The 27854-nt window shown below is 42.5% G+C and overlaps 1 protein-coding gene, 1 long non-coding RNA gene and 2 other non-coding genes across 5 annotated transcripts in view; 3 read left to right on the top strand and 1 right to left on the bottom strand.

Annotated features, from left to right (window-relative positions):
* The first annotated feature begins 1991 nt into the window (after positions 1–1991).
* Positions 1992–15221, top strand: TBRG4 (transforming growth factor beta regulator 4). 2 transcript variants are annotated; one of them, XM_077118605.1, is made up of 11 exons: positions 1992–2083; positions 3620–4084; positions 7293–7616; positions 8438–8609; positions 8879–9036; positions 9820–9927; positions 10373–10517; positions 10868–11113; positions 11357–11468; positions 11571–11685; positions 12693–15221. In XM_077118605.1, the coding sequence occupies exons 2-11, from the start codon at positions 3671–3673 to the stop codon at positions 12792–12794; spliced, it is 1896 nt and encodes a 631-aa protein (XP_076974720.1). In that variant the 5' UTR covers positions 1992–2083; positions 3620–3670; the 3' UTR covers positions 12795–15221. The 2 variants fall into 2 exon arrangements, with proteins under 2 accessions (XP_076974720.1, XP_076974711.1); XM_077118596.1 differs by having other exon boundaries at positions 2033–2147.
* LOC143653691 (small nucleolar RNA SNORA5) lies at positions 8112–8248 on the top strand. The gene has a single exon (XR_013161482.1). It is a non-coding gene; the product is annotated as a small nucleolar RNA SNORA5 (small nucleolar RNA).
* LOC143653696 (small nucleolar RNA SNORA5) lies at positions 8654–8787 on the top strand. Its single transcript, XR_013161484.1, has one exon. It is a non-coding gene; the product is annotated as a small nucleolar RNA SNORA5 (small nucleolar RNA).
* Positions 13607–27854, bottom strand: part of LOC143648478 (uncharacterized) — a 22819-nt gene continuing 8571 nt past the window's right edge. Inside the window, exon 3 of the long non-coding RNA XR_013158563.1 lies at positions 13607–14089. This is a non-coding gene — a long non-coding RNA (uncharacterized LOC143648478). The remainder of the gene's footprint in view (positions 14090–27854) is intronic.

Below are 27854 nucleotides of genomic sequence, written 5' to 3'. Positions count from 1 at the left end.
TGTTCCGTGCTCTCTCCATGGCATCACACTGCCTCTGATTTACACAATTATAAAAATGTCCCAAAGTTGAAGGATTCTGTACCTAGTGCATTATATAAGACTCAACAATGGTTCCATGCACTTGGGTAACTTTCCAGAAACCTACAACCTCCAAATGGGTCCCAGGACCAGTTAAGTCCTGAAATGCAGAGAGGCCAGCCCATCCAGAACATCAACTAGTTCCATCCCTATCCCATATTGCCGACAGCCTCTTCCAACATGAAAAAGTTAGAATGGGCATAACCCAAAAACCCCTAAAGAGTCAGAGAAAGATCAAAGGTGATGGTGGAATTATACAGAGAAGGTTGGGTTTAACAGATGAGTATAAGTCCTGAATCAGTATTTGATATTTCTATTAATCTCCAGTACCTTAGAGCAGCTGGATACAAAAACCTAAAATTGTGAAATTGTAACACATACCAAGCTCTGAAATTTGTTCTACAACTAATCTTTTGGGGGGGTGGGGTGGGAAAGGGATCGATTGATTGATTGATTGATTGCAGCCCCTTCAGTTTATTTTTTAAAGCCCCTTCAGTTTTTTTTAAGTTGGAATTCTTCGTTGTTCTTTTATTAGCTTATCTCTAACACAGTTTGATGTTTATTCTCAGTATGCATCAATGTCCTTTCACTTGACAGATTATAGGGTGTGTATTAGTTTCCTATTGTTGTTATAATACAGTAATACAAATGTAGTAGTCTGAAACAACACAGGCTATTATGCTACAGTTCTGTAGGTCAGGTGTCCTGTGTGAGTCACATAGTCTAAAATCAGATGTTGGCAGGCTGCATTCATTTTTGGAATCTCCGGGAAAGAATCTCTTTCCTTGATCATTCAGGTTGTTGCCAGAATTCAGTACCTTGTGGTTGTAAGACTAAGGTCCCAGGTTCCTTGCTGCCATTCCTACTGTCTAGAGGCCACCAGCATTCCTTGGATAGTGGCCTCATTCTTCTATCTTTGCCTTTTACTGACCCACTCTTCTCCCTTCCTCATCCACTTTTTTTTTTATGTTAACATTTGTTCCCCCTATTATTTTTATTCCATATGTTCTATTTGTCTGTTAACAAGGTAGATAATAGGAGCATCAGATTTCACAATCACACAATCACATTGTGAAAGCTATATCATTATTCAATCATCATCAAGAAACATGGCTACTGGAACACAGCTCTACATTTTCAGGCAGTTCCCTCCAGCCTCTCCATTAGATCTTGAATAACAAGGTGATATCTACTTAATGCGTCTACAACTAATTTTTGCAATGTACTTTGAAATTTATTGCTTTTTTGTATATATGCTATTTTTCACAGTTAAAAAAAATAATAACCTTGCCCAGAAATGCCAAGATGAGACCCGATTTGGATTGCCACCTTTATTTCTCGGTTGATACCAAGATTTAAAAATCAGAAGACTGCATACAAAAATCCACTTTCTTATCTTTCTTTCTTTCTTTTTCGTTTCCTTTCTCTTTCTTTCTTTATTCTCTCTCCCTTTCTCTTTCTTTCTTTTTTAATTGAAACATCTCGGGACATTGTGCCTGCATCTTCACAGAAGGACCTTCAGCTGGGGGTACCTTCCCCAAATCCAGCCTCTACAAAGCCGATATCCCCGACTCCCTTCCCAACTCCACCCCTAGATTCAATCTTGGACCGCCCCCAGAGCGCATCCATAGCTCTGCAAAGAAAATGAGAGGCCACTTGAGGTGTGAGGGTGGAGTGGGGCACTGATTGACAAGAATAGGTCGCCTCCCATACACTTTAGGAGGACCTTCGGGGGATAAGCTGGAAGGTTCCCAAGCCTTCGAGCTTGAGTTTCCCGGTTATCTCACACACACCCCTCCCATTTTTAAACGTTTCCCATCATCCACCTCTCACTGAACCTAAGACCCAACATGGTTTTTGCCCCCAGCAAAGATGGCATCAGGCAAGAAGACGCAGCAAGCGTAGCTTCTAGTTGGGCGGTGCGCGACGAACTTCGCTTCCGGGCGGCGCCGCGAGTGACGTCGTGAGCGCGCCGCGCCTCGTGGACTAAGGGACAGTGCGCAAGGTAGATGGAGGTCATCTGGGGCGCTGGCGGCGGCGGCGGCGGTTTCGGGCTAGGAAAGAGAACGGTACTGCTGAACTTGGGTCTTGAAGTCATGGCTGAGAAGGAAGACTGAGGAGGGAGGGTTGGGTTGAGGTGGGTCCGGGTGGAAGGACTCCTGGGGATGAAGTCGGGGGGTGGGGAGGAAGCTGGGGCCCGGCCGCAACGCACGCGCTTGTGAACCGAGTTTCCACGTGATGACCTGCCGGGTCTCGGCTACCTGAATTTCCCTACCTCGTACGGGTTGTCTTTCAGCAGTGTTTAAGAGTCAAACTTGCCGGTTGGTATTTGGCCTAAACCAAAGTCAGGCTTCTGGACCTCCGTTTTCTGTAAACTGCGAGTTGTAATCTTAGCTCGATTTTGTTAAGTGGAAACCTTTTTCGAGTGCTTCCCCCTGTGCATTGGTTTCGTTAAGTACTAAGTGGTAGCGATGGCACCTGGGCAAATGATTCCTCTCTTCAGGCCTCAATTTTATTTGATAATGTAGGAGTTGGACTAAGCGCTTTTACAGCTGCCATAATTCGTTTAAAAACTAAAATGTGCTGGCCATATACCGAGTTCTGGGGAAATCGAAATAGAGCTGTCGCGTTCTCTGTGGAAGGTCTTAGTCAACGTTTTATTGTGTCCCGGTCACTTGTCTCACCTAGGTCATTTAATCACTTTAGTGAAGAAGACTGGCAGGTAAAACTATTTAAAGCAAAATCATGGGGATGTGTAAAAAATATAGATTCAAAGGAAGGAATCTGGGGCGGCTCCTTAGAGGAGGTAACATTTTATCTGGTCTTGAATAGATAAACCGTGTTTTGCTGGGTTTTATGGTGGCAGGTAACCTTACAGGCAACAGGCATGGCATAGGTGTAATAAAATGAAAGGGCAAGACCTGAATAAGAATGAAGGAAAGGAAGAGGAGAGAAACTGGAAAGATAATTCTGGAAATGCTTATGATTGAGAGGTTGTGGTCTTAGAAGTGTTTGTGGTTGTTCAAGTAAATTGATGATACAATCTAGCCTAAGTTTTGTAAAGTTCCTTCCTATGTCGTATGTATACCTACAGATGTGGTGAAAATATAACTTATATATCATGGGGTTAGCTGGATTTAAAATATCTTGCCTTGTTGGCTCTGTAAGCCAGGGATTCTTAATCCTGGTTGCCCTTGAGTAAAAAAATAACTGCTGACCCCTCCCTGCAGAGATTCCCATTCAGTAGCTCTTGGGTAGGGTCAGGAATTATGAACTGTTGAACCACTCTCTAGGTGAATTTGAAACATCGCAACTGAAAACCCTCTAGCCCAAGTTATCATGCTCCTGAGTTGATGCTTCATTGTGCTCTATACTGCTACAAAAATTATCTGGTGGTGTTTTTGGTTGAGAGAACCTTGTCACCTACCTGTGGGTAGTCAAAAAGAGATCCTGGCAATTGTGTGGGGAGAGTGGCCGTATTCTCTCCTAAGTTTGTAAGTGAGGTATTGCCCCTGCACTCCACCCTTTTTTTTCTTTTCAGGGCTTTGGAATCACTTCTTAGGCACCTTACCTCCCTGCCACCAGGGCCACCATGGCAGCTCGCCTGGTGAAGCGGTGCACATGCCTCCTGAGAGAAGCTGCCCGGCTTGCGCCTGCCTCATCTCCAGTCGGCAGACTGAGACTTACCAGGATAACCCCCAGAACTCTGACTTCCTCAGCGATCTCACCCGGTTCCCACTTCCCAGCATCCTTGTCAGGGCTCTTGGAGAAGGAGCCGGTGTTTACTCCCTACCCAGAACACCTGGAGGTGGACCAGCTCATTGAAAAAGCCACCACGCCAGAGGAGCTGCTAGACCTACTTGGTGCTGGTCACTGCTTGCACCAGAGTCATGCTGCCCTCATCCTCATACAGTTTTCCCGCCTACTGTTTAAGGAGCCTGGAGATAAAGCCTCTTTCCTGCAGGATGCCCGCTTTCAGCAACTTCTCCATCTTGCCAGTAGTCAGGTGAGTTCTAAGGAATTGTCTGAGGAATGGTCAGAGAGGTACTGTCATCCAAAGGAGCCATTCGCTGACCATGTGCTGACAGGGACCTTATTTTATGCTTAGTGAACCCTCAGTGTCTCATATTTTTCTTTAATATTTTAGAGATTTCATAATATTTTCATGACCTTTTTTTTTGTGTGTGAATCTTCACAACAGCCCGGTTAGGTAAATATTGCTATTCCCATCTTTCAGACAAGGCAGCCAAAACTTAGAAAGACTTAAACAGTAACTAGAAGCACCAGGAAGCATACCAGGTTTTTCTCAGTTCATTCAGTGCTTTTTTTTCGCCTCACCATAGTTGATTTGGAAAGTAATACAAGGTTTTGCCTTTAGGTATGAAAAAACCCTCATCTGTAGAATTGAAAAATGTGTATTAGCAGATGTCCACAAAGAGGGATATCTGAAGAAAGGGATTTGACTGTCTTGACTTGTATTGACCCCCCCTTGAGTGCTTGATTGAGGACCAGGCACTACCCTTGAGGCTGGAGTAGACGAAGAGGTGTGACTGATGAAGGATCCCTGAAATGAGAGCTGGAGATGGGAATTATTGAGCCATGCTCAGATAGTTGAAAAATCCACATGAAGAGACGAGAGAAGATCCATTTTATGGCACTGGGGGACAGAGCTAGGACCACCAAGAAGCCAGCTGCTACTTGATGTGAGGAAGGACTACCTTTAGGCAGGTTCTTTCCCTGGGCTCCGTAGATTTTGCTGGACTGCCCTTTGTGCCAAAGACATCTGTGGCACAAAAAGAAGTTTCAGAGCCCTACTCTGGCAGAATTGGCCCTCACTCACCATGCATTGGAGGGGAGGTGGTGCACTCCCTTCCTGTCCCTAGAGGTGCTCAAGCACTGAAACTGTCTGTCCCATTGTCAGTGGTCATACTAAACAGCGACCTTCAAACTGCAGGTTATAAAACCTATAGTGGGGACATGGTCACTTCTGTATTTGTAATGAGAGAGAATCTTATAGAAAATATCAAAATTTGTTACACGCAGTGAAAGTGAGTACTGTCTCATAGGACTTTAGTTTTCATTAAATCTGTGTATGTGCTTACATGTATGTGTGTACTAGGGTCATAGTGCGAATGTCTTTCTTAAAAAAAAATGACCTTAATTAGGCCCTTCTTGTTCAAAGGCAATTGTGAAGCAGCTTCTGAAAGGTGTACTGATCCTTCAGAGCCTTATCACTTAAAGGTGTAAAAGGGAAAGGAGGGTGAGATGAAAGGGCACAGACACAGACTCAGGTGGGCCACCTAATTGTTATTTGTAGAATATTTTATAAACGTACATACTCGTCGTGAAAGTGAATTTATGAAACAAGACTAAGCATCATAACAAAGTTGCAAGCCAATTACAAACTGGGGGATAAAAGTATTTGCAGTGTAATTGGTGGACCTAAAGTCTTTCTACTGTCCAGAAAAATCTACAGAAAGATGCAGGCACCTCCAGGTCTGGGATGATACTGAAATGTGTTAAATTGAGCACTTTTCTTTTTCCTCCCCAGAGTTTAAGAAGAAACTTTGCTGTTACAGTTCACTTGGGGTTTATTTCACTTCTTCCTCGCTGCAGCAGTTGTGTCTTACCAGTGAACAAAGGCTGAGATGTTAGGAAAGTTAGGCCACCAGTAGTGACAGCTAAACAACTCAAGCTCAGGTGTTGTGATTCCAACTCAGGTGGAACTCAATCTTCCCAGCAGGGTGGAGTCTGGGCCAAGTGGCCCTAGAGTAGCTGTTAATGTCATGGGCCTGTATTAGTCTGCAGCCCATGGACAGTCTCCCTGTAGGTAACAGGAAGGCCACCCTAGTTCAGAAACTAGGCAGGAACCAGAAGAGGAGGAGGAACTGCAATTCAGAAAAGGCTGGACCCTGATTTTGTACTGCCTGGCTGTGAAATATGGTCCTGCCCCTTATTCCAGGATTTTGGGAAAATGGCTTAACCTGGCCAAACCTTAGTTTCTTCATATGTGAAATGGAGATGATGTACCTCACAGAATGGTGGTATATAATACATGTAATGCTCAGTGCAATACCTGGCATTTAGTAGGAACCCATTTGCGGGTGGGGAGGGGCGTATATGGAAACTCTGCTTTCTGCATGATTTTTCTGTAAAACCACAAAAACTTTTTTAAAAAAATGTCTATTTAAAAGAGTTGGTGGTGGTGATAGCAGCAGCCAGTCAGTTCACATCCAGAATGGCCTGGAGTTTCTGGGAAGTCAGGACCTAGCCATTGCAGGAGGTCTTTTTGCCTTCCTGTGAATAGTCATACATCTTTTGGCACATCCTCACTAGGTGTACTTTCATTGACCAGGACATGCCCAATTACCCCTCCCAAGGTTCCTTCCACACACACACAGCCAAGAGAGCTCACAGCTGTTGCCTACTTAGCCCCTGAGGCTTGCTCTACATATTGTAGTCTGTTCTGAATTCATGCAGTACTTGTATTCCCAAAACGCCTCATATTGCCAGAAAATATTATTTGGTGGAAAAAAGGATTTAGGGACTGGAGGGTCTTGGACTCAGAATAACAAGTTTTTTCCCTGAAGAAAAGTTAGGATATTTTTTTGAGGGGTTGGGGCAGTATCATTGAAAGCGAGAGTAGGAAATAGGTTGCCAAAACTGACCTTAAAAGGCCTGACTGCTTCCTTATTTATCACTTAATTCACACTGCCCCAGATTCATTCTTTTCTCTGACCTTTGGTCTTGGCTTTGCAATTTGGCTTGCAGGACAGATCTGTGAGTGCAAGACAAACAAGTCAGAAGCACAACCTCCACTCACGGCTGCAGGTGGTAGTCATCGCTGTTCAGCCACATTAGCTCAAATTTCTGTTAGGAAGCAAGGAGAATTTTTCCTATTCAGAGTTCTTGATTGTCAGCAGTAAAGGACAACATTGGCTAACTTGAAACAGAAGTTGGATTGATTGGAGGCTGGAGAACTAGGCTCAGAAAACAGGTAGACCAGGAGAGAGGCTGTGAGGAAGAGTCAGGAGCAGCCTGACACCCGGCCCTGCTTAGAAGGGCTGCATTAGAATAGCAGAGGAGTAAGTTGTAGTATCTGTAAAATAAGCTTCCAAGAGACAGCTTTCAGCACACTAAGTGTGTGCTGTGTAATGAAATAGTACTGGCACTTTGCCAAGCATGACCCTTGCCTTGACCTTTCCCCCTCCCAGTTATCATCAGTCTGGCATGGGACCCTCGTGAAGCTGCTCAGGAGCCTCTATGCACTAGCACTCCCCCAGGCCTCCAATGAACTCCGTTCAGTGGAGCAGGAGGTCCACTGGCGCCTGCACAGGCTCAAGTACAAGCACTTAGCCTTCCTGGCGGAGTCGTGTGCAACCCACATGCAGGAGCGGGGCTCTGGGGATCTGCTAGCTGAGCTACTTGGGCACCTGGAAAGACGCTGGGCAGAAATTGAAGACAGCCGCACAGTGGTGACCATCATGATGAAAGCAGGGCACCTCTCCGAGTCACTCATGAACCGTTTGGAAGACAAGGTACTGGGACTGAGAGCAGTGGGGGACGAGCCTTTGGGAAGGAGAATCTGGGTCTGAGCTGGTCACGTCCACTGGAACAGGAAGCCAGAGGGCTCCAGGCAGTAGATGGCATTGATCTCACTGTATGGGCACCTTTCATTGACCAGGACATGCCCAGTTACCCCTCCCAAGATCCCTAAGGATCCCTGGGTGCAGACATTGAGCTCTGCTCTTTGGAAACTCTCTTCCTTCTAGCACACATTAGAGCCTCGCCCCAAGCACCTTCCCTTGATAGCGACTCCTGGGAGAATGGATTTATCTTTCTCTAAAACTCTTGCATGCTTATAACCTAGTTTGGCCCTCTCAGTAACTTCAAGAAGTGGTCATGGCAGGCAGTACCTGAAATAACACTGAAAGTCATTAGCCAGGCCTGGGCTGGACCTTGGGTTGCTTGGATCCTGGTTAGAATTCTTTCCTAGAGTCCATTGTATCTCCCCTTTCCTCGATTTCAGCCCCTGCAGTCAAGTCAAATTCAGCCCCTGTTTCTGCTGTAGTAGGGGCTGGCCCATATGGCTGCCACAGCAAGCTCTGCAACTCATGGGCCCCAAGTCCTCTGTCCTAGGACCTGGGGATAAGTTTGGTTGCAGACACTGCGTATACTGTGTATGGGAGTCCTGGAGGGGTGGGGTGGAGAGGCAGGCCCTGCACAGATGGGTCTGTGTTTAGTGAGCTCAGGCCCAGTTGCTGTCTCGCAGGGGCTACACTGGATGGGACCCTTGCCCCCAGCTCTTCCCTGGCATCTCAGGCCATCAGGCTGACTTCCACGTGGCTGTGGTTGACAGTGTCTGGAGCTGGTGGAGCAGTTTGGCCCTGATGAGCTGCGAAAGGTGTTGCTGGCCCTGGCGGCACATAACCGGCGGTCTGTGCCCTTGCTGCGGGCCATCTCCTACCACCTGGTCCGGAAGCCCTTTACCTTGACAAAAGGGGCCCTCTTGGACCTTGTGTATGCCTATGGTAAGCCACCTGGACAGGGAACTCTGGGGAGGCCAGACCAGTGCTGCAGCTGTGTCAAATTCGGTGCCTGCCCACCCATGGCGGTCACTGGCCCAAAAGGCTGCCACAGAAACACTGTAACACATGGGCCCTGTACCTCTCTCCTGAGCCTCAGGGATAAATTTTGTTACAGACACCTCACTTGTAGACCTGGAGGCCTGCATGGGGTGGGTGGACTGGTGAGCCTGCTGACTCAACAGTTAACCCTTATGGTCCACTCTGTCCTAAAGGCAAACTCAACTTCCACCAGACCCAGGTGTTCCAGCTCCTGGCAGCCGACTTGCTATTACACGTTCCCAGCCTGACGCCTGGCCAGGTTGCCCGCTGCACCAAGTCCTTCTCCTTCCTTAAGTGGCTGAACCTACCCTTGTTTGAGGCCGTTGCCCAGGTGAGCAGGATTCCACAGGCTGGTAGGCTCGGGCCTGGCACTGGGGAGGCCCCATGGGCTCCAAGTGCCTGCTTCCTACCCAGCTCTGGCCCCAAGATTGGAGGAGCCGAATTGCTGATGTTTGGTCTTAAACCTTTGTTATCCTTTGGGAAGCAAAACCAGTTTGAAAGTCCTTAATTGTGGCAAACACATATTTCTTACTTCTTGGTTTATTAGGAGAGAGGTGTTGTTCAGTAGTGGAAAAATGTATTTGATAAATGTTCACTCCATTTCCATATGCCAGGGCAGCTATAGCAGAGGACAGAGTAACTGTGGGCCCCTCTGTATAAGGGTCTGGTACACCTGGGCGGGGCAGCACACCAAAACCTGCTCCATTCCTCAGAACTGTCTCCTAAAACTAACTGCCCTCTAATAGAATTGTAAAGAAAGATGACCCCTGTACTTTTATTTATATGCTGCTGACCTAGATTATTTGTTAAAGAGTATCTTTTAAGCCATTTTCATAGGCAACATTTTCTAGAACCCCTAAGGGCAAAGACTTCTAGGCATCTCCTGTCCTTTGCCAGTAATGCTTGTTGGGGGGTAGGGGGCTTTAGGCTCTTAGGGCCTGGAGGGAAGGCCTGTGCTCTCTGCACAGCTTCTGCTCCCCTTTTTGGTCCTCCTAGACCTGAGGCCATCTGGGCAATCTTGCTGTCTCCCCAGGGGGTGGAGAGGACTCTTTTGGGCAGAGCCTGTGTCACAGAGCTGTTTCTTAATCCTGTGCCTTCCCCACCTCCACCCCAGCATGTCCTTGACAAAGCTGAGAACTTCCCCGTGTCACATCTGTGCACCGTGGTCCTGGCATTTGCCCACCTGAACTTCCATCCAGAACAAGAGCAGTTCTTCAGCCAGGTACTGTCTTTATACTTCCCTTTCTCCTCTTCACTTTCTTCCTTGTCAGTTGGAACAGCTTGGGGAAGAGGGTTCTGAGTCTTCTCAGAGTGCCGGAAACACTCTCTTCCCTTGTCCCAAGTTCCCATTTAGGGAAAGTTACTGGGGAAGTGATTTTGTGACATAGGCATCTGCCATTAAGGGGGCTAGTGTAGGAAAGGCCTAGTTAAGTACCAGTATTGTGAGTTACCATTCCTGCTGTCCAGATTGGGAAAGGACTGACTGTTTGTAGGGAATGAGGAAGGCTTTTCATACCTCCTTCCCCAAGGATGTACCAAATCTGACCAGGTTCCTCCTGGCCAGGGTTCTGTCTCCCTCCTCAGCCAGCTTCCAGCCCTCTGCCTCAGTATAAATGGGGTTGAGTCAGCTTAGTCTTTCTCTACCCACACCTTGTTCCTGTCCTTAGGTACACAGGAAGCTGGCATTGGAGCTGGCAGGCCTGCCGCCAGCTTTCCAGGTAGATATGGTGTGGTCCCTGTGTGTGCTGCAGCAGGTGCAGGAGGCAGAACTGCGAGCCTTACTCTGCCCTGAGTTTCACACCCAGTTTCTAGGTGAGTAGTAGTGGGGGCATTTTGGGGAGCTTCAGCATTGTCCCTTCTTCCCCCTTTTAGTGACAGTAACCTCATGCCTCTCTTCCCCATTTACTTGGGAGCCAAGCAAGGAATGAAGCATCCTAGCTCACCCTCAGCATTTCCTTCCTACACTCCCTGTGTGGGACCAGCAGACCCTAACTGTTTCTGACATGCTTCCTGACCCAGAGATTCAAAGGTGTGGGAGGGCTGCTGCCTCTCCCCTCTGGGCCCTTCTTATCAGACTAGCCACTGAGGTGGCCCGCTCAATTCTGCCTCTGCTTCCTCCCATCTATCTGCCCACTTTCCCCTTGCTCTTCTCACACCCTTAGATGGTGAGTCACTGAAGGATCAAGGCACCTTTCAGAAGCTGCTTCACATCAACGCCACTGCACATCTGGAACACCCCGAATACACAGGCCCCTTCTTGCCAGCCTCAGCCTTGGTCCCCGGACCCATAGACCTTGACCAAAAAGTGACTCCCTTACAGAATGAGCTGCAGGAGACGCTGAAGGGGCTTGTGGGAAGTGCCGACAAAGTCTGCTTTGCAGTGCCTGTGCAATATGGCTGGGTTCTAGGTAAAGACACCCTCCTTACTCTAGCCTGCCTGGTTAACATTGAGACCTTCCCAGACCCAGGGATCACGATTTCCTGCAGACACCAGGGTCACACTACAGCTCTCCCCACACACCCCTGGACCACTTGGCTCTGAGGTGCCCATTGGGGGTGTGTCCTGGAGCAAGCTGGGTCTCCCTGGGTCCATATGCACCCACCAACCCCATAAGTCTTCCAAAGATGTCAATCCTCACACCTTCCCCCAGATGCTGAGGTGCTGCTGGATGCTGACGGCCAGTTTCTGGCCCCAAGGGATTTTGTCACTCCTCCTCTCACCCAGCTGGCCAGGAGCCAGCCACTGCCCCCTGGGGCCAAGAGGTAGGTGGTCCCTGGGAGGACTGTGGGGTCTTTCCGTCACCCTCTTTGGAGAGGCTGCTGAGAGCACATGGCTATCACACACTCCCTCTTTCATCTTCCCAGACTGGCCTTCCTGCGATGGGAATTCCCCAACTTCAGCAGCCGAAGCAAGGACTTACTGGGTCGTTTTGTGCTGGCTCGGCGCCATGTGTTGGCTTCTGGTTTCCTGGTGGTGGATGTGAGTGTCTGGGGTGCGAGCAGGTCTGGGCAAGGAATGAGCACAATAGGAAGAAGACTCCCCCACCATACACTAACTAGAGTAGAGGGGGAGAGGCTGGCAAAGCCAGGCCTAGAGCCAGGAGGACGCAGATCCATGCCCAGCCAGGGCCCCTGTGCCTTCCCAGAATCCTGGAATGAAACATTCCTATGTTCCTGGCTACACCTTGGTCCTTGACTCGAGAAGAGCTCTCCAGTGTCAGCTTCTTTCCCACCCCACCCTCAACCTCTGGAGGCCCCAGCCCTCCTCTTCTAGAAGTGACAGAAATTACTGCTACTTAGGCCCATATGGGTGCATTCTGAAGTATGCTTAGTGTACACACTTGAACCTCACATCTCAAAGTCAGTAGGGTTGGGGTTCCCCCATTGACGCATGAGAGGAAAGTGAAGTTCAGAAGGTGGAATGCTTTTCCCAAGGTTACACAGCTTTCAGATACTCTGTTGGGCCAACTCTTCTCACCATAGCCAGTGTACTTTCCTTCAAAAAGGCAAAATTGGCAGATGCCCTAAGCTTAGTGCCACTCTTGTGGGGTTGTCACAGCTCTGACTGAGCTAGTGTGTTAGGAGACCTTAGGACCATCACTTTTGTTTATGTTTTTACTTTCTGTTGTTTCTTTTATATTGTCTTTTAAAAATTCTAGAAATGTTCTTAGGTTCTGTGCAGATTACTGGCTCTGCCTGTAAACTCTTAGACCTCTTCTAGCAATTGGCAAAGCTAGGGTCTCCCTCCACCAAAGCACCTACAGCCAGTAGTCCCTCTCCCATAGCATCTGTAGCCAGTAGTCATCTTCCTTAGGACTTGGCAGCCAAGGGCTATGGGGGTGCAGGGGATTCTGACCAATCACCTGGTGAGTACTAAGGATTTCTCACCCATCAGTGTGAGAACAGACAGCCCCTGGGCAGTAAGGAGCAGGACAGGGAGGAGGAGGCCTAGTCTGTCCTGACCTGTCTCTTACTGGTTCCTGCCAGGTCCCTTACTACGAGTGGCTGGAACTCAAGTCTGAATGGCAAAAAGGTGCCTACCTCAAGGACAAGATGCGCAAAGCTGTGGCAGAGGAAATGGCCAAGTGATCCTTTCTACTTAGCATGGATTGTGTGCCCAGCAGCCTGTCCGCTCTGTACCCCCAACCCATAGGGCTCATCTTGGGCTCTGGGTGAAAAACATTTCAGGATGGACCCTGTCAGTGCAGGACCTTGGCCAAAGGTGGGGATGGGGGGCAGTTGTAGCCCTGAATGGCGGATTTTCCTCTAATGGATAATAAATCATTAATTTTGGCATTCAACGTGAAGAAGCTTCCCAGGCACTTTGTCATAGTGTTCCGATTGTTCTTGCCCACTGTCTTTCTGCATTGGAGGGTAGAAATGGCTCTGCCCCGCATATTCACTTTATACCCCCAGCAGCAAACCTCATGTTATAGAGACCAGGAACCCTACAGAGGAGGGCATGACATGACACAGGACTTCAGACTGGCTCTACTGACAGAAAACTAGGGTGCAGCAAATCTGAGTAACTCAGATTGCTCCAGTTACTTATCTGTCCTCATCTACTCCCTAACTGCAGACCCCTCCCGAGCTAAGCTGGTGGAGCTGCTGCTTCCAGCCTATATGTGTATATTCACACCTGTCTGGCTGTAGTTTAGTGGCCTACAGGCCCAGGAAATGGAGAAGGAATCTTTAAATTTATAACCTGGGAAGAGGACCTTCCCACTGGAGAAGCTGATGAGGTTTTCATGGATGGTTTGGTGTTCTAACTGTGGTCTGGCTATTGAAATACCATCATTTTTTGGAGGTCCTCTAGCTTCAGTTGTTTTGCATCTGATGAGTGGAGTTATCCCAAAGACTTGTGGTACCCAATGGCAAGCACCCACTCAGCTGCTGCTGCACTACCATTGCCACCATTCCCAGAGCCAAAGCTGAGCATCAGGGTGCCATTTTGAAAGCCATCGATCTGGACAGGAGCCAGTGGCCCACACTTGTATCAACACTGCTGCTGAAGAGAAGGGTTTTTCCTACCTTCCTGTCTCATCAGAACCTTCTGTTCTCAGAACCTGGGTCTAAGCCAGCTAGCAAGGGAGTCTGGGAACTGTAGTTTGCTTCCAGCAATACAGAATAGAGGGCCAAACAGTAGGAGTGGAGTTGGGACTAAAAGAAGACATGACTATTGCACTTTCCACTCCAGCCTCCGTACCCCCTCCACAAATGTTCTTTGCAAAGAGCAATTCTAGCCACTCTAAATCCTTGCCTTCACGGAAGTATTTGAGTAGCTGTGTACCAGGTGAGGTGGAAGTCATCAAGGATACAGGGATGAGTAGAGCACATGGGTCTTTGTACTACAAAGGCAGTACTGGTACTTTCAAGTCATAGAGCTGTGGGAGGGAGAAGAAAAAAGTAAACATGGCTTTCTGAATGAAGTGACCAAACTAATTCCAAGCAAAACGGAAAGCATAGACAAAAGCACAGAGGAAAACTAATGAAGGGTGTGCAGGGAAGGAGGGGCAGCTTGTTTCTTAGGGGAGAAAGTGCAATGTTTCCAGAGATGACTGAAGATGGACAGGACCCAGTTCAGGGTGGGCCTTGTATATATCATATACAGAAGTAAAAGCTCATCCTGTTCACTGGAGACCACTGGATTTATTTATTTATTTAACTTTTATTTTCAGGTAGATACCCACATGCAGTTTCAGGTAGATATTCACATGCAGTTGTAAGAAATAGCAGTGATTCCCCCATGCCCTTTATCCAGTTTCCCCCCGAGATGGGTGAAAGATTGAACCAGGATATTGACAGTAAAAATCAAGAAACAGTCATCACAAGGATCCCTCAGGTTGCCTTTTATGTTCCTACCTACCTTGCCAACATTCTCTTTTACTTAACCCCTGGAAATCACTAATCTTCCCCATTTCTAAAATCCTGTCATTTCAAAAATGTAATGTTAATGGAATCATACAGTAAATAACCCTTTAAAATTTGCTTTCTACACTCAGCATAACTGGAATTCATCCAATTTGTCTGTATCAAAGGCTGATTTCTATTACTGTTATGATTTTTTGCTCTTTGTCACATGGTATGGATGTAAACTGTCTAAACACATGTTGAAAGATACCTGATTTGAGTCTTACTGATAAAGCGACTGAAATTTGTGTACAGGTTTTTGTGTGACCATATTTTTATGCCCACTTACATAATTGTTGGTCTTACTTTTTAAAGAAACTGCCAAACTTCCAGAGGATGTACCATTTTGCTTTTCCACCAGCAATGTATGAGTGGTCCAGTTTCTCCACATTGCTTCCATCATTTGATGATGCACCATTTTTTTATTTTAGCTATTACAGGGCTGCTGGGTTACCTTGTGGTTTTAGTCCCTAGTGACTAATGTTGAACATCTTTTATTGTTGTTTTGTTGGTTTTTGTTTTTGCCATCTGTATATCCTCTTTGTTTAAATGTTTCTTCATAGGTTTTGCCCATATACTAAGTGGACTGCTTTTTTATTACTATTGGTTTTTTAGATTTTTTTTTATGTATTATAGATTCTAGTCCTTTGTTGAGTATGTGGTTTAAAAAGGTTTTCTTCTAGTCCATGACATTTCTCTTCATTATTTTAATAGAATCTTTCACAGAACAAAACTTCTCAATTTTTATGAACTCCACTTTAGTCAGTTTTTCCTTAAATGGATCATAGTTTTACATCAAACCTAAAAATTCATTGGCTAGCCCTGAGTTCTAAAGATACTGTTTGTTTTTTTTTCCCTAGAAAGTTCTGTGTTTCAGTCCATGATCCACTCGAACTGATTTTTGTATAAGCTGTGGGATTTAGGTTGAGTTTATTTTTTTGCCTCTGGATGTACAGTTGCTACAGCAACATTTATTTAAAAGTCTGTCCTTCATTGACTTGCATTGGTTTTGTTTGTTTGTTTGTTTTCAAAAACCTGTTGAGCAAATATCTAGACACAGATGATCAACAAGGAAATAGAGGACTTAAACAACACTAAAAAAACTAGGCCAAACAGTCTTACACAGAACACCACCCAGCAACAATACACATTTTTCTCAAGTGGGCATGGGTTATTTTCCAGGTGAAACCTCATGTTAAGTCACAAACCAAGTCTCAATGGAACTTAGAAAGATTGAAATCTCTGCAATGGAATGAAGCTAGAAATCAATGATAGGGAAAAAGAAAGTTCACAAATGCATGGAAATTAGATGTAGAAATTTTCTAATTAGAAATTATATGGGTCAAAGAACAAATCACAAAGAAATTAGGGAATACTTAGGGATGCATGTGGGAGACCTGGGTTTGATTCTTGGCCAATGCACTTCCCCCCCAAAAAAATACAAAAAGGGTGCTGCAATAATGGGATACTCACATGGAAAAAAAGAATGAACTGTGACCCCTGCCATACAGCGTACAAAAAAGAAAATACTTAAGGATGAATGAAAATAAGCGCAAAATATCAAACCTATGGAATGCAGCAAAGACATTCCAAAGGCAGTGCTCAAGAGAAATGCATAGCTGTAAATACCTCAAATCAATAGCCTAACTTTACACCTTGAGGAAGTAGTAAAAGAACAAACTAAACCCAAAGTCAGCAAAAGGAAGAAAATAAAGAATAAGACAGAGATAGAGTTTAGAAAAACAAATAGAATCAATGAAACCAAAAGTACATTCTTTGGAAACAGCAATAAAATTGACAAAACTTGAGCGAGACCACGGGAAAAAAGAGGTTCAAATAAATCAGAAATGAAGGCGGGGACATTACATAAATAAAAGATTGTGTCCAATTGTATGCTATTGAATTAGGTAATCAAGATGAAATGGACAAATTCCTTCAAACACACAAATTACCAAAACTCAAGAAGAAATAGAAAATTCCAACAGACCAAAGATAAGATATTGAATCAGTCTAAAACATCCCAATAAAGAAAAAACCAGGGCCAGAGGACTGCACTAGGGAATTCTACCAAATTTTAAAGAATAACACTAATCATTCTCAAATTCTTCCAAAAAATAGAAGAGGACTAGACACTACTTGTTATGGTCAGGTTCATGTGTTAGTTTGGCCAGGTGATGGTGCCCAGTTGTCTGGTCAAACAAGCACTGGCCTAACCATTAGTTCAAGGACATTTTGTTGTTGATTAATATACCAGAAGGCTGGCTTATTTAATCATCAGCATGTTGATTGCATCCATGGCTGATTACATCTGCAGTTGATGACATTTGATCTAATCAGTTGAAGGCATTAAAGGAGAAGTTAGAAGAATCTGTGTCTGCTCTAACCGGCCAGCCTCTCCTAGGGCAGTCATTGAAGACCTTCATCAGAGCTATCAGCTTGTGGCCTGCCTTACAAAATTTGGACTAGTGCATCCCACAGTTGCATTGAACCATGACTAATATAACTACGTAACTCATTTGAAGCCAGTTTTATACTAATATCAAATCCAAATACAGACATCAAAGAAAATTACAGACCAATATTCTTTATGAATGAATATCGATGCCTTACAGAATGAGTTAGGAAGTTTGGGAAATGAGTTTTTAGTTTAGTGAATGAGTTTTGAAAGAATTTGGGAAGAATTGTTGTTACTCATTCTTTAAATGTTTGGTAGAATTCACCAGTGAACCATCTGGTCTGGACTTTTCTTTGTTGGAAGGTTTTAGATTATTGATTCAATCTCCTTACTTGTTATAGGGTTATTCCAATTTTCTGTTTCTTGAATTTGTTTTGATAGTGCATGGGCTTTTAAGAATTTGTCCATTTAGACTAGATTTTCCAATTTGTTGGCATTTAATTGTTTGTAGTCTTCTATAATACATTTTATTTCTGTAAGGTTAGAAGTAATGTTCACACTATCACTTATGATTTTAGTAATTTGAGTCTACTCTCAATGAATTTTGTAAAAATTTCTCAATTTTTTCAATCTTTTCAAAAAATAAACTTTTTTATTGTAAAATATAAAATATATACAGAAAAGTAATAAACTTCAAATTATAGTGTAACTGGTTGTAGAGCAAATTTCAAAGTATAGTGTCGGTTACAGTTCCAAAACTTCAGCTATCTCCTTGTGGCTGTTCTAATACACTAGAAATTAAAAAGAAATACCTGTATAATGATTCAATAGTCATATACCTTTGTAAAATCCTAACTTCTCTGTTACAACTCCTCCCTCTCATTTGATCATTCTTTCAGTCTTCAGGGATATTTGGGCAATGACCATTGTAACTTCTTCATGTAAAAAAAAATGGGGTCAGTGTTATGGGGTAGGAAAATGCAACTGGTTGATGTTCAGGAGAGACTGGTACCTCTATGTTTCAGGGCTTATCTGGCATAGAAACTACCTGGAGGCTTTAAGTTTCTGAAAACTAAACCTAATAAAATGTTTATAGAGTCATAGATAGAGCCTTGTGTTTTCTTTAGAGTTTTAGGGATACCGTTGGTTAGGTCTTGGCATACCATGGCAATTTGTAATATCTGGTTGAAACTTACATCCAGAATGACCTCTCAACTCTACAGAAAATAAATTTTTGCTGTCATTGATTTCCTCTATTGTTTTCCTATTCTCTCTTCCCTTTATCTCCACTCTAATCTTCATTATTTCCTTCTCTTAGTTTTGGGTTTAGCTTACTTTTCTTTTTTTCTTCCTTAAGGTGAACACTAGGTTACTGATTTAAGAGGTTTCCCTGTTTTTTAATATAGGCATTTATAGCTATAACTTCCCCTTTTCCCATTGTTACAGTGCATCTCATAACATTCGGTATGTTGTGTTTGGTTTTCATTCACCTCAAGGCATTTTCTCATTTTCCTTGTGATTTCTTCTTTGACCCATTGACTGTTATATCAATGTGGTGTTTAATTTCTATATATTTGTGAATTTTCAAGTTTTTCTTTGTTATTTATTTTTAGTTTTCATTCCTTCTTCAGGCACTCCTTAATTGTTACAAGTGTTTGGTCACATTCAGAGTTGCAAAGTAGCTAATTCCAGTTGCCTTTTCTAGCTCAGTGGCATACTATTATATCTATTACATCTATTAATGTTCTATACCCAGCAATACATTGTTATAATTATTATTTTACCATCTGTCATTGTTTCCTTAACCCATTATAGCTCTGTTCCCCCATCTCCTTTGTACTGTTATTGGTTAAATATATTACACACATACTACATTTCTATGTTATAGATCCAACAATGTTATATGCATGTTATTTTATGCATCTGCTTTTTATATCATTTAAGAAGAGAAAGGAGAAAAATACACATTTCTACTGTATTTCATAATCACTGTTACCAGTGCTCTCTCCTTGTGTGTATTCAAATTATCATCTTGAGTCATTTGCTTTCAGCGCAAGGAACTCCTTTTAGTATTTCTTTGTTACGGTGAATCTGCTAAGCAACAATTTCTCTCAATTTTTGTTTATCTGGAAAAGTCTTTATTTTTATCTTTATTTGTTAAAGATAGCTTTGCTGACTTAAGGATTCTTGGTTGACAGATTTTTTTCTTTGGGTGTTTTAAATATATTATTCTGCTGCTTTTGCGCTATTGTTTCTGCTAATTTGGCTGTGGGTCTTATTAAGGTTGCTTTTAAGTCATGTGTCAGTTTTTTCTTGCTGCTTTCAAGATTTTCCTTGTATTTTGACTTTTAGTACTTTTAGTATGGTGTCAGTTTGTGAGTCCCTTTGCATTTATCCTACTTGAAGTTCATTGAGTATTCTGGATGTGTAGGTTATCATTTTTCAATACATTTGGGCAGTTTTCAGCTATTATTTCTTTGAATCTTTTTTCTGCCCCTTTCTCTCCTCTCCTTTTGGTACTTCCATTGCACATACATTGGTGTGTTTAATGGCACCTCACATTTTTCTGATGTTTTGTTTCTTTTGTTTGTTTGTTTTTCATTGTTCTGTTTGGTCTTTGCTTCTAAATCTCTGTTAGTCTATTTTCAGATTTGCTTGTTTTTCCTAATGCTAATTCAGAGCTACTGGTGAGCCCCTTTAGTGAATTTATTTCATCTGTACTTTTAAATTCCAGAATTTACGTTTGTTTCTTTTTTGTAATTTCTACCTTTTTAATGTTATTCTATATTTGATTAGATATTGTCATCATACCTTCCTTCACTCCTTCTGTGAACACATTTATAATGGCTACTTTGAACACTTTTCTGTTAAATCTGACAGCTAGTTCTCTCACAGGCAGTTTCTGTTGCCTTTTTTTTTTACCTTGGTATATCGTTTGTTAGCTGCTGGAATGAAATATACCAGAAACAGAATTACTTTTTAAAAGGGGAATTTAATAAGTTACAAGTTTACAATTCTAAAGTCTTGAAAATCTCCAAATTAAAGCAAGTCTATAATTGCTTAATGTCCAAACCAAGGCACAATTAAGAGGTTACCTTCACTCAAGAAAGGCTGATGAGTTCAGCTTTTCTCTCTCAACTGGGAAGGTATGTGGCGAACAGGGCGATGTCTGCTAGCCTTCTCTCCAGGCCTCTTGCTTCATGAAGCTCCCCGGGAGGTGTTTTCCTTCTTCATCTCCAAAGATCACTGGCTGGTGGACTCGGGTTCTCTCGTTGTGGATCTGCAGCTCTCTCCTCATTCTCAAAAGGAACTCTCCAAAATGCCTCCTCTTTTATAGGATCCCAGTAAACTAATCAAGACCCAAGTAGAATGGGTGGAGACATGTCTCCATCTAATTAATTTTAAAACCCACAATTGATTGGGTCATATCTCTGTGGAAATAACCTAATCAAGTTTCCAGCCTATCGTAGTGAATTTCCAACCTATAGTAGTGATTAGAGATTAGAAGAAACCATTGCTTTCACAAGATTGATTAGGATTAAAACATGGCTTTTCTAGGGTACATAAATTCTTTCAAACCAGCACGGGGCAGGGGGGTGTCATACTTTTCTGTTTCTTTGTGTGTCAATCTTTCTTGGAAATTGAATATTTTAGATAAATTTTTATAACAATTCAGGGTACTGGTCCTCCTCACTAGGATAAATTATTATTTGCTTGTTTATTTTAGTGACTGGCTGGACCGTTTTAGTGAAATAAATTTTCCCCCATAGGGTTCATCCTCAGATGTTGTTCTTCAGGGAGGGGCAACTTCAGCTATGCTCACAGTCACCCTGGAATAGTTTTAGCAGGAGGGGGTCTCTTCCATTCTCTTCCTCACTGCCAAAAGTTAAACTCCACTGATTCACTTTGTTATTTTCAAAAATGCTCTGGGACATAAGCTTGTCTACAGACTAATTCTATTAAATTGTCGCTCCTTCAAAGGTTTGGTATTTGTTCTGACCCCAGGAGGGCTCCCCACTGCTATCTTATTTCCTTGTTCTCTCCTGCAAACTAGTCAGCCTACAATCTAGGTTTATCTTCATTTGATCCATGAATCTCATCCCATTTGCCCTTCACCAAAACCACCACTATACTTGGGAGTGCCCTTATGTTTAAGATTCTCCATGCTCTATTGCAAATGAAGTCAGTTCCTTTTCAGTAAAATTAAGAGTTACCTGTTTTATAGCCTGCTTCTCTATGCAAGCAAAATATTTGATCACGAGTCCAACGTCAAACTTCTCTCTGAGCAACACCTCTGCTCTAGAAGCTGAGGACTTGGTTGAAGGGGAAGGACAGCAGCCTGAGATACCATTGGCTTGCCTCACCTGGCATGTATCCACCATCTCACAAGCCAGGGGAAGGGCTTCTACAGCCCCAGTATTTTCAGCATACCATGCCCAAGTTAGAGCCTCCATTCAGTGAGTAAGGATTGAGTGGAAGAAGGGAGACCCCTTTTTCAACCACATGTACTTAGCCTCAACAACTCGAGGAGTACTTAGCCTCAAGAATAGACAGTTGAGAACAGGATGAGAAATGATGAAATCCTGTTACTCATAGAAAGAGAGCCTCCTGGGGGTTGGGGAGACAGAAAGCCCTATTTTCTTGGCTGAAGAAGTCTAGAGTAGAATCTCCATCTCACTGAGTTGGAAGAGGGAAAGGAGGAAGTGTTCTTGGTTGGTTCAAATACCACAAGCATTCACCTTTCTTACTGAATTTTGTTAAATATTTGTTTTTCTTAATTTTCAATAGTTTCACTGAGGAGCAGGTCAGTGGAGCTTCTCACACTGTCTTCATACTAGAAGTTAATCTGCCTTTTATTTATTTCTCTTGCCTTATTCCAGGGGATAGAACTTCCTGTACTATGCTGATAAGACTAGTGCAAGCAGGTAACTTGCCTTGTTCCCAGTCTTAGAGGGAAAGCATTGACTCTTTCATCATTAAGTATGATGTAAGCTGTAAGTTTTGGTAAATGTTTATCAAGTTTAGGTTGTTCCCTTCTTTTCTTAACTTGTTGAAAGTTTCTTTATCATGTACAGATGTTAGATTATGTCAGAGGCCTTCTCTGTGTCAAATTACCTGATCGTATAATTTTCCTCCTTGAGCCTTTTGGTATGGTGGTTTTTGTTGAATTATTTTCAAATGTTGAACCAATCTTGCATACCTGGAATAAATTCTACTTAGTCATTATGTACTACCCTTTTTAAAAATTTTGTTGGATTTGATTTAGCTAATATTTTATTGAGGATTTTTATTTCTACATTTATGCGATAATGGTATGTAGTATTCTTTGTTTTGGTACTGTCTTTGTCTGGTTTGGGTATCAGTAATGTTTTTTTAAATGCTTGGTGTTTTGTTTTGTTTTGTTTTTGTCATGGGCAGGCTCTGGGAATCGAACCTGGGTCTCCGGTGTGGCAGGCAAGAACTCTGCCACTGAACCACTGTTGCCTTCCCTTAATGCTTGATTTTTAATTTATTTTTAATTTTTTTGCTTTTCCTCATCCCAATAAGAGCTGAGAGGGCTGCATCAGTTGTAAATTAATTAAAGATGAAGTGATTTCCTGCCAGAGTAAAATAATTTCTCAACATCATCATGTGACCCTTACAGCCCATGGCTGTTTGGCAGAAACTTTTGATTAGTTTATCTCCACAAAGATGTCATATGCCCAATTGTGAATGTGACCTTTTGATGAGATGGAGATGTGACTCCACCCACTCCAGGTGGGCCTTGATTAGTTTACTGGAGTTTTTTAAAAGGGAAAGCATATTGGAGAGAGCAAAGCTGACACAGATGCTGATACTTGGAGAACAGAGACACAGATGTCTGGAGATTCTTGGAGCCCAACAGACATCACAGAATGAGATGATAAGCAAGCCAGAATGTGGAGAGAACCAAGGGAAGCCAAGAGATGGAAGCCAGCCCCAGAGGAGCAAAGTGAGGAACCCCCACAGGAACAGAGGCTGAAAGCAACAGAGCCCAGGAGCAAGGGACCAGCAAATGCCAGCCATGTGACTTCCCAGCTGACAAAGTGTTCCTGACTGATTGGCCTACCTTGAATTAGTTATCTTTGCTTGGATGCCTTGGTTTGTACATTTTTCTAGGCCTCGAACTGTAGACTTGTAACTTATTAAATTCCCTTTATAAAAGCCATTCCATTTCTGTTATATTGCATTCTGGCAGCTTACAAACTATAACACACAATGGAATATTATTCATCAGTAAGAAGAAATGAAGACCAGTAGCAGGGTAATTTTTTAATCTTTTAATTTATAGTTTTTAATTAATAATTTTTGTTAGAAAAGTTGTAGGTTTACAGAAATGTCAATGCATAAAATACAGAGTTCCCATATACCCCCCTACTATTAACACCTTGCATTAGTGAGGTACAGATGCTATAATTCATGAAAGAACATTTTTTATAGTTTTATTAACTATAGTCCATCATTTACAATAGGATCATATGTTGTACAGTTCTGTTTTTTCTTTTCTTATGGTGGTAACATGTATACAACCTAAAATTTCCCCATTTAACACATTCACATATATAATTCAGTACTGTAAATTATATTCGCAATTTTTTGCTACCATCACCACTATCTATTTCCAAAACTTTACAGTCAACCCAAATAGAAATTCTGTACAACTAAGCATTAACTCCCCATTTCCTTCCCCCATCCCAGCCCCTGATAACTTATATGCTAGATTCTGATTCTATGAGTTTGCTTATTCTAATTATTTCATATCAGTGACATCATACAATATTTGTCCTTTTGTGTCTGGCTTATTCACTCAACTTGAGGTTTTCAAGGTTCATCCATGTAGTGACATGAGTCATTTCATTTATTCATTCATCAGTTGATGGATACTTGGGTTGCGTCCATCTTTTGGCAATTGTTAATAATGCCACTATGAACATTGGTGTGTGCATACATTTGTTGAAGTCCCTCCTTTCAATTATGTTGGTATATACCTAGTAGTGGGATTGCCTTAGTCATGTAGTAATTTTGTAGTTTTCTGAGGAACTGCCAAACTGTCTTCATAGTGGCTGCATCATTTTACATTCCCACAAGCAATAAATGAGTGTTCCTATTTCTCCAAATCCTCTCAACACCTGTAATTTTTTGTTTTTTTAATAGTAGCCATTCTAATGGATATGAAATTGTACCTTATTGTAGGTTTTGACTTGCATTTCCCTAATAACTAATGATGTTGAGCATCTTTTCTTGTGCTTTCTGGCCTGTTTTTTTTGTTTGTTTGTTTGTTTGTTTTGGTGTGGCCAGGCTCCAGGAATCAAACCCGAGTCTCCGGTATGGCCGGCAAGAATTCTGCCACTGAGCCACCTTGCACTGCCTTTTCTGTCCATTTTTATATTCTGTTTGGGGGAAATCTATTCAAGTCTTTTGTCTATTTTTAAATTGTGTTGTCTTTTTATTGTTGAGTCATAGGATTTCTTTACATATTCCAATACCAAGCCCTTTTTAGATATATGGTTTCCAAATATTTTCTCCCATTGAGAAGGTGGTCTTTTCACATTCATGATAAAGTTCACTGATGCACAAGTATTTAATTCTGATGAGGTCTAATTTATCCGTTTTTTTCTTTTGTTGCCCATGCTTTGGGTTTAAAGTCTAAGAAACTGTTGCCTAACACAAGATCTTGAAGATGCTTCCCTACATTTTCTTCTAGGAGTTAATAATTCTAAATCTTATATTTAGGCCTTTGTTCCATTTTGAGTTAATTTTTGTTTATGGTATGAAATATGGGTCCTCCTTCATTCTTTTAACATGGATATTTGGGTTTTCCAGCATCATTTGCTGAATAGACTCTTCTTCTTTCCCAATTGAATGGACTTGGCAGCTGTGTTATTTTGCAAGCTGCCAGAATGTGATATATTAGAACTGGAATGGCTTTTTTTTTTTTTTTTCTGCATGGGCAGGCACTGGGAAACAAACCATAACTGAAATAGTGTTTAAAAAGAGGAATTTAATAAGTTACAACTTTACAGTTCTAAGGAGTGAAAGTGTCAAAATTAAGGCACCAACAAGAGGCTACTTTTGCTCAAGAAACCCCAGTAGGGCTTTTGGCTCAGAGGAAGCCAGGGTGCAACTTTCTTCAGTTATCCTACATCCGGTTTATCTGACACCAGCTACCTCTACCATGTCACCCAAGTTCAACCCCAACGAAATCAGTCATGTACCTTTGGGGAACTCGGTGCTAGGTCTGCCCTGTCCCCCAGATCGGTTCCCTTGGTCTGTCTCTGAGAAAGGTTGATGATGACGTTGCTAAGGCAACTGGTGACTGGAAAGGTCTAAGGATTATGGTGACACTGACAGTTGAGAACAGACAGGCCTAGATTGAGGTGGTACCTTCTACCTCTGCCCTGATCATCAAAGCCCTGAGGAACCACCCAGAGACAGGAAGAAGCAGAAAAACATTAAGCACAGTGGAAATATCACTTTTGAGGAAATTGTCAACATTGCCCAAAAGATGTAGCACCAATCTTTAGTTAGAGAACTCTCTGTTCTCATTAAATCTCATTAAAGAGATTCTGGGGACTGCCCAGTCTGTGGGTTGCAATGTACATCTTGACATCATAGATGATATCAATAGTGGTGTAGTTCTTCTAAACCGATGCAAATGTACTAAGAAACGATGATCATGCATCTATGTGATGATGTTAAGAATTACTGATTGCATATGTAGAATGGTATGATTTCTAAATGTTGGGTTAATTTCTTTTTTTCCATTAATTAATAAAAAAAAAAAAAAATGACCAGGCTCAACAAAAGGTTGCAAAACATATCAAAGAATGGAAAGTAATGGCCCAGGCAAAGGAGAAGATTAAAGTATTAGAAAACATCAACAAGGAGGGCCAGATCCATGACATATCAAAGATTTTTAAAGAATGTTCCTAATAATGCACAAAGAGCTAAAGGAAAACATGGACAAAGAACTAAAGGAAATCAGGAAAGTAATGCATAAACACAAAAAGAATATCAATAGAGAGATAGAACTTAGGAAAAGAACCAAACTGAACAGAAAAACACAATAACAGAAGTTAAAATTCCCTAAAAGTTTCAACAGTACATTGGAATTGTCAGAAGAAAGAATCAGTGAACTTGAGGATAAGCCTACTGAAATCACTCAGACTGAGAAGCAGAAGGAAGAATGAAGAAAAGTCAACAAAGCCTTAGGAACCTGTGGGATACCATCAAGGGTACCAATATATGCATCACAGAATCCCAGAAGAAGAAAAAAAAAGGGGAAGAGAGAATATTCAAAGAAATAATTGCCGAAACATCCTCAATTTAACAAAAACATGAATATACACATCCAAGACACTCAACACACTCCAAATGGGATACACCCAAAAGATAAACACCATGCCACATTATAGTCAAACTGTCCAACATCAAAGATGAAGAAATCTGAAAGCCACAAGAGAGAAGCAACATGGCACGTACAAAGGAGCCTCAGTAAGATTAGGGGCCAAATTCCTATCAGAAACCAAGGAGGCAATGAGGCAGTGAGATGACATATTGAAGTGCTAAAAGTAAAAAATTGTCAGCCAAGAATTCTGTATCTGGCAAAGTGGTCCTTCAAAACTGAGAGAGAGATTAAGATAATCCCAGATAAACAAAAACTGAAGTCGTGCATCAACACTAGATCAGCCCTAGAGGAGAAGCTAAGGAGAGTTCTACAGGTTGAAAGGAAAAGACAATAGATAATAGATTGATGCTGCATGAAGAAATAAAGATTTCTAGTAAGAGTAAAAAAAAAAAAAAAAAAGTGGGCAATGAAATGTCTATCTAGCTAAGAACTTCAAAGGAAAATATTTCAATAAAAGATCATTTGACAGCCAAAATAAAATAAAAAAAAGAAAGGCTGGTAGATCAGGAACACCTGTCAGCTGGGTAGTCACATGACTGGCATCTGATGGTCCCTTGCTCCTGGCAAATGGCAGAGAGCCTGGGTGTGGCCCTGATGCTTGCAGAAGGTGGAGCTGAGGAAAAGGTGGTCTCCCCATTGTCCTCCAAGGTTGCATTTGGAGAGAGCAAGGCCACTGTGTGGGCCCTTGGAAAGGGTGGGACTGCCACTTTCTAAAGCCCTAAGGATAAATGACTCTCAGACTTTGAAATCTAATGGACTTTGCCCTGTAGGTATCTAAAACTGCTTGGGTCCAGTGATCCCTATGTTCCTTCCAGTTTCTCCCTATGAAAATGGGAACATGTATGACTGTCCCTCTTTTGTGTATTGGCAGCAGATAATTTGTTATGAGTTTTACAGGTCCGGAACCAGAGGAGAATTTTGCCTTGGGATAAATCATGCCTGTACCTGACTTTGATGAGACTTGTACTGTTTCTGACTTTGTATTGTTCCTGAAATCATTTAAGGCTTTGTGATATTGTTATGGAATAAATGTTTTTTTGTATATGGAAAGAATATGTCTTTTGGGGGTCCAAAGGATAGAATGTGCCAGTCTGAAACTATTACGTACCCCAGAAAAATCATGTCCTTTAATCCTCATTCGATATTGCTGGGCGGGATATTTTTTAACATTTCCATGAAGATGTGACCCACCCAATTGTGGGTGGTAAATTTTGATTAGATGGTATCCATGGAGATGTGCCTCTACCCATTCAAGGTGGGGTTGCTTACTGGAGCCCTTCAAGAGGGAGCCATTTTGGAAAAAGCTTTAGAGCCACCAGAACTGACAGAGCCAATAGAACATTCAGAGCCCTAGCATCGAAGAAACCTGGAGAGAAAGCTAACAGATGTCATCATATGCCTTTCCAACTGAGAGAGA

The sequence above is a fragment of the Tamandua tetradactyla genome, chromosome 1 (assembly GCF_023851605.1).
Source record: "Tamandua tetradactyla isolate mTamTet1 chromosome 1, mTamTet1.pri, whole genome shotgun sequence".
Classification (NCBI taxonomy): domain Eukaryota; kingdom Metazoa; phylum Chordata; class Mammalia; order Pilosa; family Myrmecophagidae; genus Tamandua; species Tamandua tetradactyla.
This window is presented reverse-complemented; position numbering and strand designations above follow the sequence as displayed.

What these genes read in the sequence shown, in the direction of transcription:
- TBRG4 (XM_077118605.1), top strand. Translation starts at nt 3,671, where the DNA reads ATGGCAGCTCGCCTGGTGAAGCGGTGCACATGCCTCCTGAGAGAAGCT. An exon ending in GTTTCACACCCAGTTTCTAG is followed by an intron (nt 10,518 to 10,867) that starts GTGAGTAGTAGT and finishes TCACACCCTTAG; the next exon opens with ATGGTGAGTCACTGAAGGAT. An exon ending in CTGGTTTCCTGGTGGTGGAT is followed by an intron (nt 11,686 to 12,692) that starts GTGAGTGTCTGG and finishes GGTTCCTGCCAG; the next exon opens with GTCCCTTACTACGAGTGGCT.